The sequence below is a fragment of the Lingula anatina genome, chromosome 5 (assembly GCF_051362555.1).
Source record: "Lingula anatina isolate TDL-2025a chromosome 5, LinAna3.0, whole genome shotgun sequence".
Classification (NCBI taxonomy): Eukaryota; Metazoa; Brachiopoda; class Lingulata; order Lingulida; family Lingulidae; genus Lingula; species Lingula anatina.
Window position 1 is genome coordinate 19,128,157 of NC_141771.1, and position 12,328 is coordinate 19,140,484.

General features: G+C 33.4%; 2 protein-coding genes and 1 long non-coding RNA gene across 3 annotated transcripts in view; 1 reads left to right on the forward strand and 2 right to left on the reverse strand.

The window, feature by feature from the left end:
- LOC106152117 (uncharacterized) overlaps positions 1 to 12,328 on the forward strand; it is a 130,333-nt gene that overhangs the window by 48,550 nt on the left and 69,455 nt on the right. The gene's annotated exons all lie outside the window — the stretch shown is intronic.
- LOC147761801 (uncharacterized) overlaps positions 1 to 12,328 on the reverse strand; it is a 130,906-nt gene that overhangs the window by 24,646 nt on the left and 93,932 nt on the right. The gene's annotated exons all lie outside the window — the stretch shown is intronic.
- LOC147761804 (uncharacterized) lies at positions 1,439 to 6,942 on the reverse strand. The gene is made up of 8 exons (XM_087012371.1): positions 6,696 to 6,942; positions 6,400 to 6,514; positions 5,901 to 5,995; positions 5,504 to 5,573; positions 3,316 to 3,398; positions 2,941 to 3,040; positions 2,551 to 2,640; positions 1,439 to 2,370 (listed from the first exon to the last, which is right to left on the reverse strand). The coding sequence occupies exons 1-8, from the start codon at positions 6,888 to 6,890 to the stop codon at positions 1,877 to 1,879; spliced, it is 1,242 nt and encodes a 413-aa protein (XP_086868497.1). The 5' UTR covers positions 6,891 to 6,942; the 3' UTR covers positions 1,439 to 1,876.

The following is a 12,328-nucleotide window of genomic DNA, read 5'->3' on the forward strand; positions in this document are numbered from 1 at the left end:
AGTCATCAGGGATTGCAAAGAATGGTTGAAGATATGGCAGAACATGGGCTCAAATCTGACTGGATGCAAATGCTGTGTACCTATGATTTTTCTACAGAATAACTTTGCATAATAATTGTTAGGTAAATGACGGTCTTCAAGTTTCACATGACATGTTTTCTAAGTAGTTGTTTATCAGAACGGTAATTTTCATATGAAGCAGTGTTTTAAATTAAATTTACAGAGTGGCTTTATTTGGTAGAGAGACAGGTTGCTGTCTATATTGGCAAGGTGAATTATTTGTTTAATGATGTAAAATAAAAGAAAGCTTTTCTAAAGAACTAAACATGTTTTTCGAGGGTAGGGAATACCCCCCTTAATCACCAATAACAAAGAATTAAAACAAGTCAATCACCAATCACAAAGATATATTCAGGTCAATCACCAATCACGAGGAATTGAAAGCTATCACCATTCATCAAGATAGAAAATTGACGTACTTGCAGGAATGCAAAGAATTTATAACATTACCAGAATGACAGGAATCGTCTGCTTAGAGATATTCAGCCATTCTCATTGGTCAGGATTGATGGAGACTAAGGCAATGAATTGAAACGGAAACTAGCGAACCGCACATTTTCACCTTTTGACCTTCCTTGTTTGAAGAGTTTGTTGAATTTATATCCAGTGAGTGATCGCCTTACAATCATGCTGCAAAGTTCAGGACATTCTAGAACAAATTCCTGTAATGCTAATTAAACGTTTTCACAAATCACAGATTTGGGAGGGTAAATCATGAATCACGTTGATGAATTTTTACCAATAACGTGGTACAAAGAAGTTCCTGAATCACATTTCACTCAGAATATTGGGCTCAAGTAACGCATCACACTCGAAAAATAAGTCGATCACGCGGAACACAAAAGGTATTCCCTACCCTCCTTTTCTACCTAACTTGTCATATGACATACTAATAGGATAATAATTTATTAAACCAATAAGATATATCTTTTTTGGTGTCTGTCTATTTGCAAGCTTTGCTGTCTTGTTTTTCTTGTCTGTTTTGAAATAAGGCCATTAAGAACTTAAAAATATGCAGAAATTTCACATCTTTTTCAGTCAACCTGAACTTCCACTTCATGCAAACTTTATTCAGGATACTGTTCACCCCTCCCCCTCCCCCCCCCCCCTTATTAAGCAGGAAGTGAGTTAATTTTTCTGACTAACAAATGTACATGTAAAATTTGTAAAGTTGATGATGAGATCATACATAAAGGACTGAAAAAGTTTATATAATCACTGCCAGTTTGAAATTGAAATATATTATTTTCATTTTACAGGGATTTGAGAAGTTGGCAAGCACGGCTGCACCAAAATTCTTTCACAATGAATATAAAGACTCAGAGTAAGTTTAACTTAATAATGCGTAATAATTGCAATAACTGTTGTTTTGGTGGTATAATAGAATTTATTATATTTCGAAGTTGTTTACAATGTATTTATTGGAAATTATGGTTCTCATATGATTTGTTACAGTTGACAATATTCTTGGCATCTATATAAGCTTCAAAACTTTTATTGCCAGGATAATCTTTATTTTAAGGTGGCTGCCATGAGCTTAATGAAGAATGCAGAAAAGGGTAACATCATATTCCACTTAAATTTCACTCAGCGTCATCAGAAATCTATATAAGATAAATTCTAAAATAATACATTTAAATTCAACAAAGGCTATCCCTAAGGTCTTTATCAAAAAGTTACAAAGTCAGGCAATTCTTCTAGTCACAGGTCATTAATTCTACTTAATTTATTGTCACTGTTAGACAGCACAGGTATATGTCTCCTTGTGGTCATTGTAAAATATGGATAATATGAACCAGATATAATGTTCTAGCTACTATTTAGAGCAGACAACACATGCTAGTTCTCTTCCATCCACATATGGTGGACAGGGGAGGGCACCACACTTAGCTTCAGCAGTGTAAAACAAGGCGCCATCTTTGCCTTCATGACCCCCAGCTACCACTTCTGGAGCTTCATCAAGGCAGACAAACTCTGTTCTCTGGTGTGTTTCATAAGCTGATACCAGGTATCCATTGTACTCTGTTGTCCACCCAGCTGGACATGTCTTCTTGGCTGGTATCATCACATGACTGGGGCGTGTTTGGGTGTGGCATACAGCGCAGGGGGCATCATGGTCCAAAAAGTTCTGACCTCCTGTATTGGTTGTTGAAAATATGTTAGGCTTAACATATTCATATTCCACCCCATGTATGTAAGAACCTAAATCTTGCCCTCCATCTTGGTATTTCCCCCACTCTGGTGTCTGTGGCAAACACAGGTAATTACTGCCTCCTCCAGTTTTGCTGTAGTAGGTTCCAGCAGATATCCCTGATATAAAAAGTTATAAAAAACATTTTTAAAGATTTTAATTTGTAACCAAAGGTGTTAAATTCAAAATTATATATATATAATTTAAACATTTTTATTATCATTGACATTGTTATTATGATTTTGAATGAAAGGTTTAATAGAACCACACTTAAGAAAGATGTACTTTTAGCACTTTACCTTTGTACAAAAGCTTTGAATGTGTTGAACAAGTTGTTCTGCCCCAACGTGTGTAAACTGCCCCACCTTGGCTAGTATTGGTTGGTATACCTGAAAACATACATTAAGCCTACAGAACCATGTTGCATGAACTGCTCCACCATGGCTGGTGGTGCTCTTATACATACTAATATGAAAATGTACACTTTCAAAACAGACATCTTAATGATCAACTTAATGTTGCACAGCTACCTTTATCCCATTCAAAAGCATACCAGCCTCATAGCTAATTAAGTAAAAATGAAAAAAAAAACATTTATGAAGCAGAGAAATGGAGCATGCATTCCCCCAAATTAAAGAATTTAAAAAATTAAATGGAAGAGGTTCATGTAGTTAAAGCACCAGACAAACCTGTGGGTGGCACCCCTTTCTTAGCTCCAATTTGTCCCAACATTTGTTTGAGGGTATCCAATGTTAGAGATCCTGGGTCCCCTTTAGGTCCAGGTGGTCCCTTAGAAAATTGAACAAAAATAATAAAACCGATATTGAATAAAGTAACAGATATTATTATGTTTCAATATAAACTGATGCATTATCATGAAATTTCAAGACTTTAGTGGAAGTCTTGGTTTTTTGATTGCATTTTATTCAAATTCTCAATTAAAATAAATATAAATTTTCAGTCTAAATTTTGAATTACAAAACAAGTGCAGATATATCTATCACATTTTAATTCCAAATTACTATGATGCCTTATTTATCTAGTAGTTAGCCCCTAAGTTTTACCTGTATTCCATCTCTGCCATCTTTACCATCTCTCCCAGGTAATCCCTGTGGTCCCTGAACACTGGTCCTTGAGGAGTTGACAACTGAAACATAAATCTTAGTGATAACAATTTATACATTTATTTGGATAATAAGTCTTCTGGGAATCAATGTAATTCTTAATTTCATATTATTTTGGACAGTTACCTTACCATTCAGAAGGCATCAGTTAGTCATCTCAACTTCGGGGCAAACATAGCCAAGAGGTGACCTCACTCAATATCAATAAATGTGTAATACTAAGTAGTGCAGGTAAATTGATATATAAATTAACATATCATTTCAACCTGATATTTTACTGTTAAAACTTATTTTAAATAAACATCATGAAAGCTAATTGTTAAAACAATTGGTTTTCATGATGTTTATTTAAAACAAGGCAGCAAAGCTGTCAAATGTACAGACAAAAAGCAGGAAATAACTATGCACAAAATAGGCTACCGTCAATTCTGATGCAAAAGTACATTATGTTAAACTGCAAATTCAACATCAAATTTTAATTATGCTCAACAGGTAATACCAATGTAAGTAAAACGTGTAACAAGCATAAAGCTTCAGGCCCATGGGAGTTCAAGTTCACACTTTGAAAATGTATAACTTCCAGAAAAAGAAGCCAATTAGACTACTTTTCCAACCCAGGCTGCATTTTAGTCCTGCATTTCTTTTTTGAACATTTGGCAATCATAAGTAACATGGTTTTCCCATAATGGTCATCATGGCAGCAGCACCCATAATTGTTTTCTTCTATTCTGATGCAATATTACATATTGGTTAACAGCATAATGACCGTCAATTTTTAATAATAAAATATACGTATCATGGATTTTCAGAAAATGTGACTAGCATGGGTCTTCAAGCATGTAGAACTTCAAAGTCACACCTTGAAAATGCCAATATGTGAAATATGCTGAAAAGTGAAAAAAAAAGCATAACTTCTACAATAATGGCCCGATCATGCTGATTTTCGAACTTGACCTGCGTTTTATGAATATTCATCAGCTCTGTAAATATAAAGCCCAAAAGTAAAACTGCCTTCCACTTATCGTGTTTACAATGAAAGTGCACGGCGCCGGCGCCGGCAATGACGGCGACGACAGATGCAGGTGATGGCAATATGTACAGACACATCTATATATATATTTACTGTACTGTTTGAGAACAGTAAGTGACATGGTTTTTCTTAAATGGTCATCATGGGAGCAGTGCCCAAAATAGTTTTTTTTCAAATTTTGATGCAATATTACATAATGTTTAACAGCATAATGACCATCAATTTTTAATAATAAAATATTAGTATCATGGATATTCAGAAAATGTGACTAGCAAAGGTCTTCAGGCCCATGGAACTTCAAAGTCACAACTTGAAAATGCCAAAATGTAAATAAGACAGCACTGTTCTGAAATGTTTTTTTTTTCCCATTTTTAACAATTTTTAACATAAAACAAAATTAACAGTTTACTGCCATTTTTATATGATCAACTTAGAACTTAGAAAATTGATGAGATGGGAAAAATATCAATAAAGCAGTGTTAAATGTCCAATTTCTTCCATTCTGAGATTCTGAACATAGTGAATGATTGAATCTGACAAACTGCAATGATATGAGTTTATTTCCATTTTTGAAACTTTATTACACAATACACGATAACAAGTTTGCCATCATTTTTACAAAATCAACTAACAATGTTGTAAAGATGCAGGAAATGTCAAACAAAAACTTTTACGTATCTTATTAGTTTAATAATGAGACTGTTAACATGCCTAAGAATTGAATCTGAGGAAATGTGAAAAATATGCTGAAAAGTGAAAAAACAGCATAACTTCTACAATAATGGCCCGATCATGCTGATTTTCGAACTTGACCTGCGTTTTATGAATATTCACCAGCTCTGTAAATATAAAGCCAAAAAGTAAAACTGCCCTCCACTTATCGTGTTTACAAGGAAAGTGCACGGCGACGGCATCGGCATCGGCATCGGCATCGGCGACGACAGACGCAGGTGATGGCAATATGTACAGACACATCTGTGTCTGTACATAATAAAATTATATTGTTTAGAAAGCAAAGGCACAATTAGATAAGACCTTACGTGGTAGCAAAATGTTTTCCGTTTTAAGCTATAATATAGAGAGCAGACCTACCATTACCTTGTAGTGGTGACTGATATCCAAGCAGTCCAATGATTTGCTTGAGACTGTCTACTGTTAAACCTGGGTTCTGTGGATTAATTTAAGATATTTGTAATAATAAAGTGGGGAAGATTTCATATTTTATCATTTTACACAAGTTGAATGTTAAAATTTAATAACATCTGTCAAAAAGTATTTGTATATGATGTGTACTTGTCGTCATTTCACTATCAATTCCAATATACAGGTGTAAATTTCCACAGCTTCATACTCTAGAAGCAATATTTTTAAAAATTAAAAAATATTATATAATTAATTTATTAAAAGAATTATATATAATGGCATATGAAAGAAAAGTTATTCTAAAAGTCATCATATTATTTGTCATAAATGAAGATGTATTGAGTAAAGTTACCTGAATTCCATCTTTCCCATCTTTCCCATCCTTGCCATCCTTTCCGTCTTTTCCCGGGGGTCCCTGGGGTCCTTGCACACACCCTGAACTTGCCACTAAAACATAAGACACATAGCATAGGGATACATTCTTAAGTTATCTGTCACTTTAAATATTTTCTGGATTGCCCCATTGTGAATGCTGCACATTTTTGATAAACAATTTTTCTGACATTGTAGTTGATTGATTACCTCATCTTAGGCTACATCTATAACAGTCATGGTCAGAAGAAAGGCTTAAATATGCCTACTAGTAATTATGTTGTGGTAACAACGGAAATAATCATCTGTTAAATAAATTGGGGTTTTATGATTCCCCGTTATTAAATTTGGGGTATATCCCTTTAATCCTGCAGTAATTTTATCAAGTTTTATGATATTTGGTTTCGTAACAATTTTGATTAGACAAAAAGGGTCAAAAAGTCCCATTTAAGACCTCAACAAATAATGTTATAGCTTACAGTTTCCTTGCTGCACTTGTCTCTTGGTAATAGAATGGTGAAGGGTTGCTGCATTTTGCTCGGGAACAGTGATTGTTTGTGCATAAAGCTTCAACTTGATTTTTTGAATATCTGACTAAATTTTAAATTAAAAAAGATTTGATTAGTCTTTTTTACTATAGATGTGTCAAGATTATAGAATGTAGGCTGTTAAAGATGTTAATTTTTATTATTGACAACAGTGAAGAGAGACGAGGGATAGAACAATTGGATAATTCAGAATCATACAATTAGTCGGAATTTGAAGTACAAAATACCTTAAGTTGTTTGTTTTCCTGTTTTACTGCAGCAACCTCCGCCTCCAACCTTTTCAGGAATGCTATTTCTCGTTCTTGCTTGTCCAGTCTTTCAACAAGTTTCATCAACACATCATTATTGACATCAGAATGATGTTGAAAAGTTGATGCAGAGACAGTAGCAACAATAAGGGCAGTGAATACATGAAAATACATGATGTACACCTGTCCGTAGCCTCTAAGAAGCTGACCTGGGTGAGGCAACGATAACTCTTATATTGCTTAAGCCATGATTTATTGAATGGACATGTCAAACATTTACAATGTGGGTCTTAGAAAGTTGGCGTTCTACAAATATTTGATAACTGATAGTTTAAGGGTAGCAGCTTATAATTTTTCTATAAATCATGTGTACACTTGATAACCAGTGACATTTTCAATCACAAACTTCTTTCTCCTTAGTTTTCAGTAACTATACTCTTTGAAGTAAGTTACAACTGGGCACCACCAGGTTCTCTTTTAAATATAAATTACCGAATTCATCCAGCCACATGCAAGCACTTTACTTTAAATCTCAAATAACGTTAAAATATTGTATGTACAAACATTTAACATTTAAGTATGTTCTTACATATATATAGATTTTTTATGTACAGACACAGATGTCCTCATCGCCGTGCACTTTCACCGAAAACACGATAAGTAAAAAACCGTTTTACCTTTTGGCTTGAAATTTATAGAAATGATGAATATTTATAATACGCAGGTCAAGTTTGAAAATCAGCATGAATGGGCTATTTTTATGGAAGTTATGCTATTTTTTTCAGCGTATGTGCAACACCGATAGCACGATAAGTGAAAAACCATTTTACCTTTTGGCTTAAAACTTACAGAACTGATGAATATCTATAATATGCAGGTCAAGTTTGAAAATCAGTGTGATCGAACCATTTTTACGGAAGTTATGCTGTTTTTCACTTTTTTCAGCACATATGCAATACCGATAACATATTTCAAGGAAAATCAATTGGCCAATTGTCTTGAAATTCACAGGGGTGATCAGTCTTACTGAAATACAGATTAAGTTGGAAAATAAGCTTGATCGGTTCAGTTTTGGTGAAGTTATGCCTTTTTTTGTATATAAGTGTTTTTTTCCTCAGATTTAATTCTTAGGCATGTTAACAATCTCATTTGTAAACTAATTAAATATGTAAAGGTGTTCTTTTGACATTTTCTGCATATTAACAACAGTGTTAGTTGATTACATAAAAATGATGGTAACCTGTTATTGTGTATTATGTAATAAAGTGTCAAAATGGAAATAAACTCGTATCTTTACAGTTTGTCAGATTCAATCATTCACCATGTTCAGAATCTCTGAATGGAGCAAATTGGACATTTAAAATTGTTCAATTGATATTTTTCCTATGTCAACAATTTTCTTAGTTGATCATTTAAAAATGACAGTAAATTGATTATTTTGTTATATGAAAAAAAAAAAAAAAAAGTGTTGAAAGTGGAAAGAAAATCATTTCAGTACAGTTATCTCTTGTTTACATTTTGGCATTTTGAAGGTGTGACTCTGAACTTCATGGCCTTGAAGACCTTTCCATGTCACATTTTCTGGTTATCCATGATACTTTAGTTTTATTATTAAAAATTGATGGTCATCATGTTATATTGCATAAAAGTTGAAGAAAACCCTATTTTGGAAATCGCTGCCAGAATGACCATTAAGGAAAAACCATGTTACTTGTGATACTCAAACTTACTGAAAAGTTTCATAAGACTGAAGTGCAGTATGTGTTGGAAAATCAGTGTGATTGTTTTCTGTTTTGGAAGCAATGCAGCTTTATAGAGTGCTATATGGGGCTACTGTTTATGGATGGTGGTAATTGTCCCTTGGGGTAGTCACAAGCTAAATTCAGAGCTATAAAATCACTTGCCTAATTTATTTCCAAGTAAAGTCCCATAGGTTAAGCTCTCTTAACTGTGTCACATAATTAGGATAATTAGGTGATAATTATGCAGGTAAATGTTCTTTAATATTGCAAATAAGTTTACAAAGAAAGAAAATAGATGAACAACAGTGCCTTATTATCCTTAAACACATTGGGGTTATTCATATCATGTTATTACAGCAAGATTAAAAGTTTGAATAGCAGCTTTATTGGAATATTTTTGTTGTGTTTTATTTTTTATTTATTTTTCAAACACTGGCATTTTCAGCTCCCATCCACCTGAAGCTCTTCACATTTTCTGTATTTCCACATAAGCAGTTGCATTGGTTTTTATGTCTTTAAACATAATGTAATATTATTTTATGCACTGGCATCATTTTTCAAATATTGGGATTTTCATTATGTGAATTTGAACTCTCATGGTCCTGAAACTGTAATCTTATTGCAGGGGAGGATTGAGGCCATCTTCTGGGTCTTTCAGATGACAGTCAGATTTTAAAGTTCACATTGATGAGTATCTGTTTTTTCTGTTGGAAGACCATCAAAAATGTAGGATGGATCAACAAAGATAATTTGGAATACTGTCAGAAAATATCTCTGGATCCGCTCCTGTTATTGACGATGTCACCTGTTGTGCATGATTAAAATTCAGTGTTGATTGACAGTGCTATTATAGGCATTATTTATTATTGCATCAAAATTGACGAAATGAACCATTTTCTTCATTTTTATTTTCTGTTTTTGTCTGTACATTTGACAGCTTGAGATCAAAAAGTACCATAGATAACAGCAATGAAAGATATTGTCCCAAGAGAGGATTGAGGATTAATCCAGCAAACTTTGTAAGTTTGCTTTTGGGACTTCATTTGAAAAAAAATAAATCTGTCTTCTTTTAGAAACCACTTTATTTTCCAATTAAATCTGATTTTTAATGAAATCTTTCAAAATATTTAAAATCAGTCCAGAATAACAAATTAATATATTAACCAAGTTTTATCTTTGGTTAAGTTCCTGTTATATTGTCCTTGTAAAATGAACATTTTGAAATGCAGCCGTGGTGAGATTTAACACAAATGATTTTGTAGAATAAGTGCTTTTATAGTTTTTTAAAGTTCTATATATCAATAATTTTATGTGCCAATTTGAATAAATGAACATTGTTGAATCAGGAACTGTCTGGAATTGCAGAGTTAGTTTCATATCAAAAGAACAGTACACTTTTAGTGTTTTTTTTTTGTTTTTTTTTTGCATCATTGCTTTATTAATTCATTCCCAATTTAAACACTTGAACCTCCATGATTTTAGGACATATTAAACAACAGTGTGTTTATTGAAATGACATTTCTTCCTCCACTTGGATGTTTAAGATTTGGATGTTAAGGATTGTGCATAGTATGATGAATTTGCTTAAACTTAGTATGACTTAATGCTCCTTTTCTTTTAGATGGAGGGAGCAGGACAGGATGAGTGAATAAGACAGAGATGGGTATGTCTCAGATTTTGATATTTTTTGTTCGATTTTTTATTTGGTTAGTAAAATACAATTTATGACTGTAATGTCATGTTTTTTGTTGATAAACAGATTTAAGAATATTTCTGTTCAGTGACAGAACAGTTTCAGAAAAAGATAATTGTTACTATTCTTACGTACCTTTTACAATTTAAAGATGTTTGCATATGACTTCAGATGTAACTCAAAACCTGTCTTTGAAGAATTAATTCAATTTAATAACATATTCAGTTAAATTGTCTGAAGTATTTTTAGGTGGGGAGACAGTAAAACCCACTCCAAGTCAGACATGTCCTTGCAAGAATGGTGTCAAATCTAACCCAGATCCAGAAACTGGTGGGCTGGTGTGTTTGTGCTTGAATAGTAAGTATCTGGGTTAGAAAAACTGACAAAATATTGAAAATGTTGTTGTAATTGAGATGAAAATGTGATTTTTGTTAAAAATTACAAAGCACAGCAAACACATCAAGACTTTAATAGGAGGAGGAAATATAGTTGGTGCCAAACTGATGATTTTACAAATTAAAAATACAATCATGGAGTTTGTGGAGATGAAGAAAACCAGGGTTTGCTGTTGTAAACTACTTTGTATCTTGTGAAATCTCAGGCCTGTAGCCAGCAATTTCAAAAAGGTTTTGTTCTGAAAAAGTGGGCCTTTTCCAATGAAACCTTTGTGTACCTAAATCGAAATTTACCCAGAATAGACCTTTCCTGACAAAAAGAATGGTTCTTTGGAAACCCTTGAACCCCCACCGAACCCCCACCCCCACCCCCCACGGCTACGGGCCTGAATCTACTCAAGTTTATGGGATTTTATTAAAGAAACATGTAGCATAGCTTGCTAACATCTGAAATGGTAGGGTAATGTTTTTTTTAATATTATTTAAGTCAATATTTATGTTACTCTGTATTAAAATTAATGTGATCAAATTTCAGACTATTATGAGGAATACTGTGAAAAGGAGCCTTTAGCTTTCACTGGAGTTGATGCAAGTTCACGTAAGTTGAAAGGAGACCGTAGAATTTTTTCTTAGATCCTTTTTGAGGTCAATTTGAAAAAAGTGAATTAACTTTAAAATTTCATTTTGTTCATTATCACATCTCACTTTTAAGTAAAAATTGTGAAGCCATCTTAGATGATATCAGATGCATCTTAGAAAATAAGGTATTCAGTATCAAAGAGTTTTTTCTTAAAGGCACATAAGATATATATTATCGCTGCAGCAATTTTTTGAAAGATTTATTTAATATTCATTACAAGTCTAAATCTTAAGCATTTGGTAATTATATTAAATGATTCCCTTGTATATTGAAATAGTTCTTGCTATGATTTCAGTATGAGCAAGGCCCTGCATTCCAGTGGCTGGGGGTGAGTTCAGACTGGGGCACCTGCAGGAATGTTAGCTTTCCATGGAGAAAATGTTGTGGCCATCACCACACCAGACTTTATATATGACATCTCTGTGGCACAGAATGGGGTAAACATAGTCACATATTGTATAGAAATGTGATCAGTAAAAGATTTGAAGGTTGAATTTGGATACTCAGTTGACACAAAAGACAGAAGATTTGGAACTTTGAAGTTTTCAGTATTTTGCATATATTGTATGTGTATAGCTTCATCTTGTATTTTTTTTTGGGGGGGGGGGAGGGGAGGTGTTTGTTTGTTTGTTTGTTTGTTTGTTTGTTTTTTACAAATTGCCTGTGAAAACATTTTATATTTATGCTTCATTAACTGGAAATGTTCTTTTTATTTATTGGTCTAAAGTGCTCATCTATTTTCTCATAGGATGCAATGGAACCAGAGTACAACAAAACAGAATTTTGAAGACCACAACAAACCGACCAATTTTTCCAGCCCAATGTATGACAATATGATAGAATTAGAACCTGCTAATCCCCCTAAAAAGGATTAGAACCTGCTAATCCCCCTAATAGGATTAGAACCTGCTAATCCCTCTAAAAAAGGACATGACCAGCCCCACTCACTCCAATGGGGTAGCAGACAACCAGTCATCAGAGATCAATGTCCATAAAGAACTCTGTCCTTCAGTAACAGAAAATGATTACGACACTGTTTTATTCACTAATACAGATTTATGAGACCAAAGATATTTGAGCATAAAATTCTTGATGGTCATTTCACAGATGAGGCAAGGCTCAGGAGGGAATAATTATTATAT

What these genes read in the sequence shown, in the direction of transcription:
- LOC147761804 (XM_087012371.1), bottom strand. Translation starts at nt 6,890, where the DNA reads ATGTATTTTCATGTATTCACTGCCCTTATTGTTGCTACTGTCTCTGCA. An exon ending in AGGAAAACAAACAACTTAAG is followed by an intron (nt 6,515 to 6,695) that starts GTATTTTGTACT and finishes TTTAAAATTTAG; the next exon opens with TCAGATATTCAAAAAATCAA. An exon ending in ACAAGTGCAGCAAGGAAACT is followed by an intron (nt 5,996 to 6,399) that starts GTAAGCTATAAC and finishes CTTATGTTTTAG; the next exon opens with TGGCAAGTTCAGGGTGTGTG.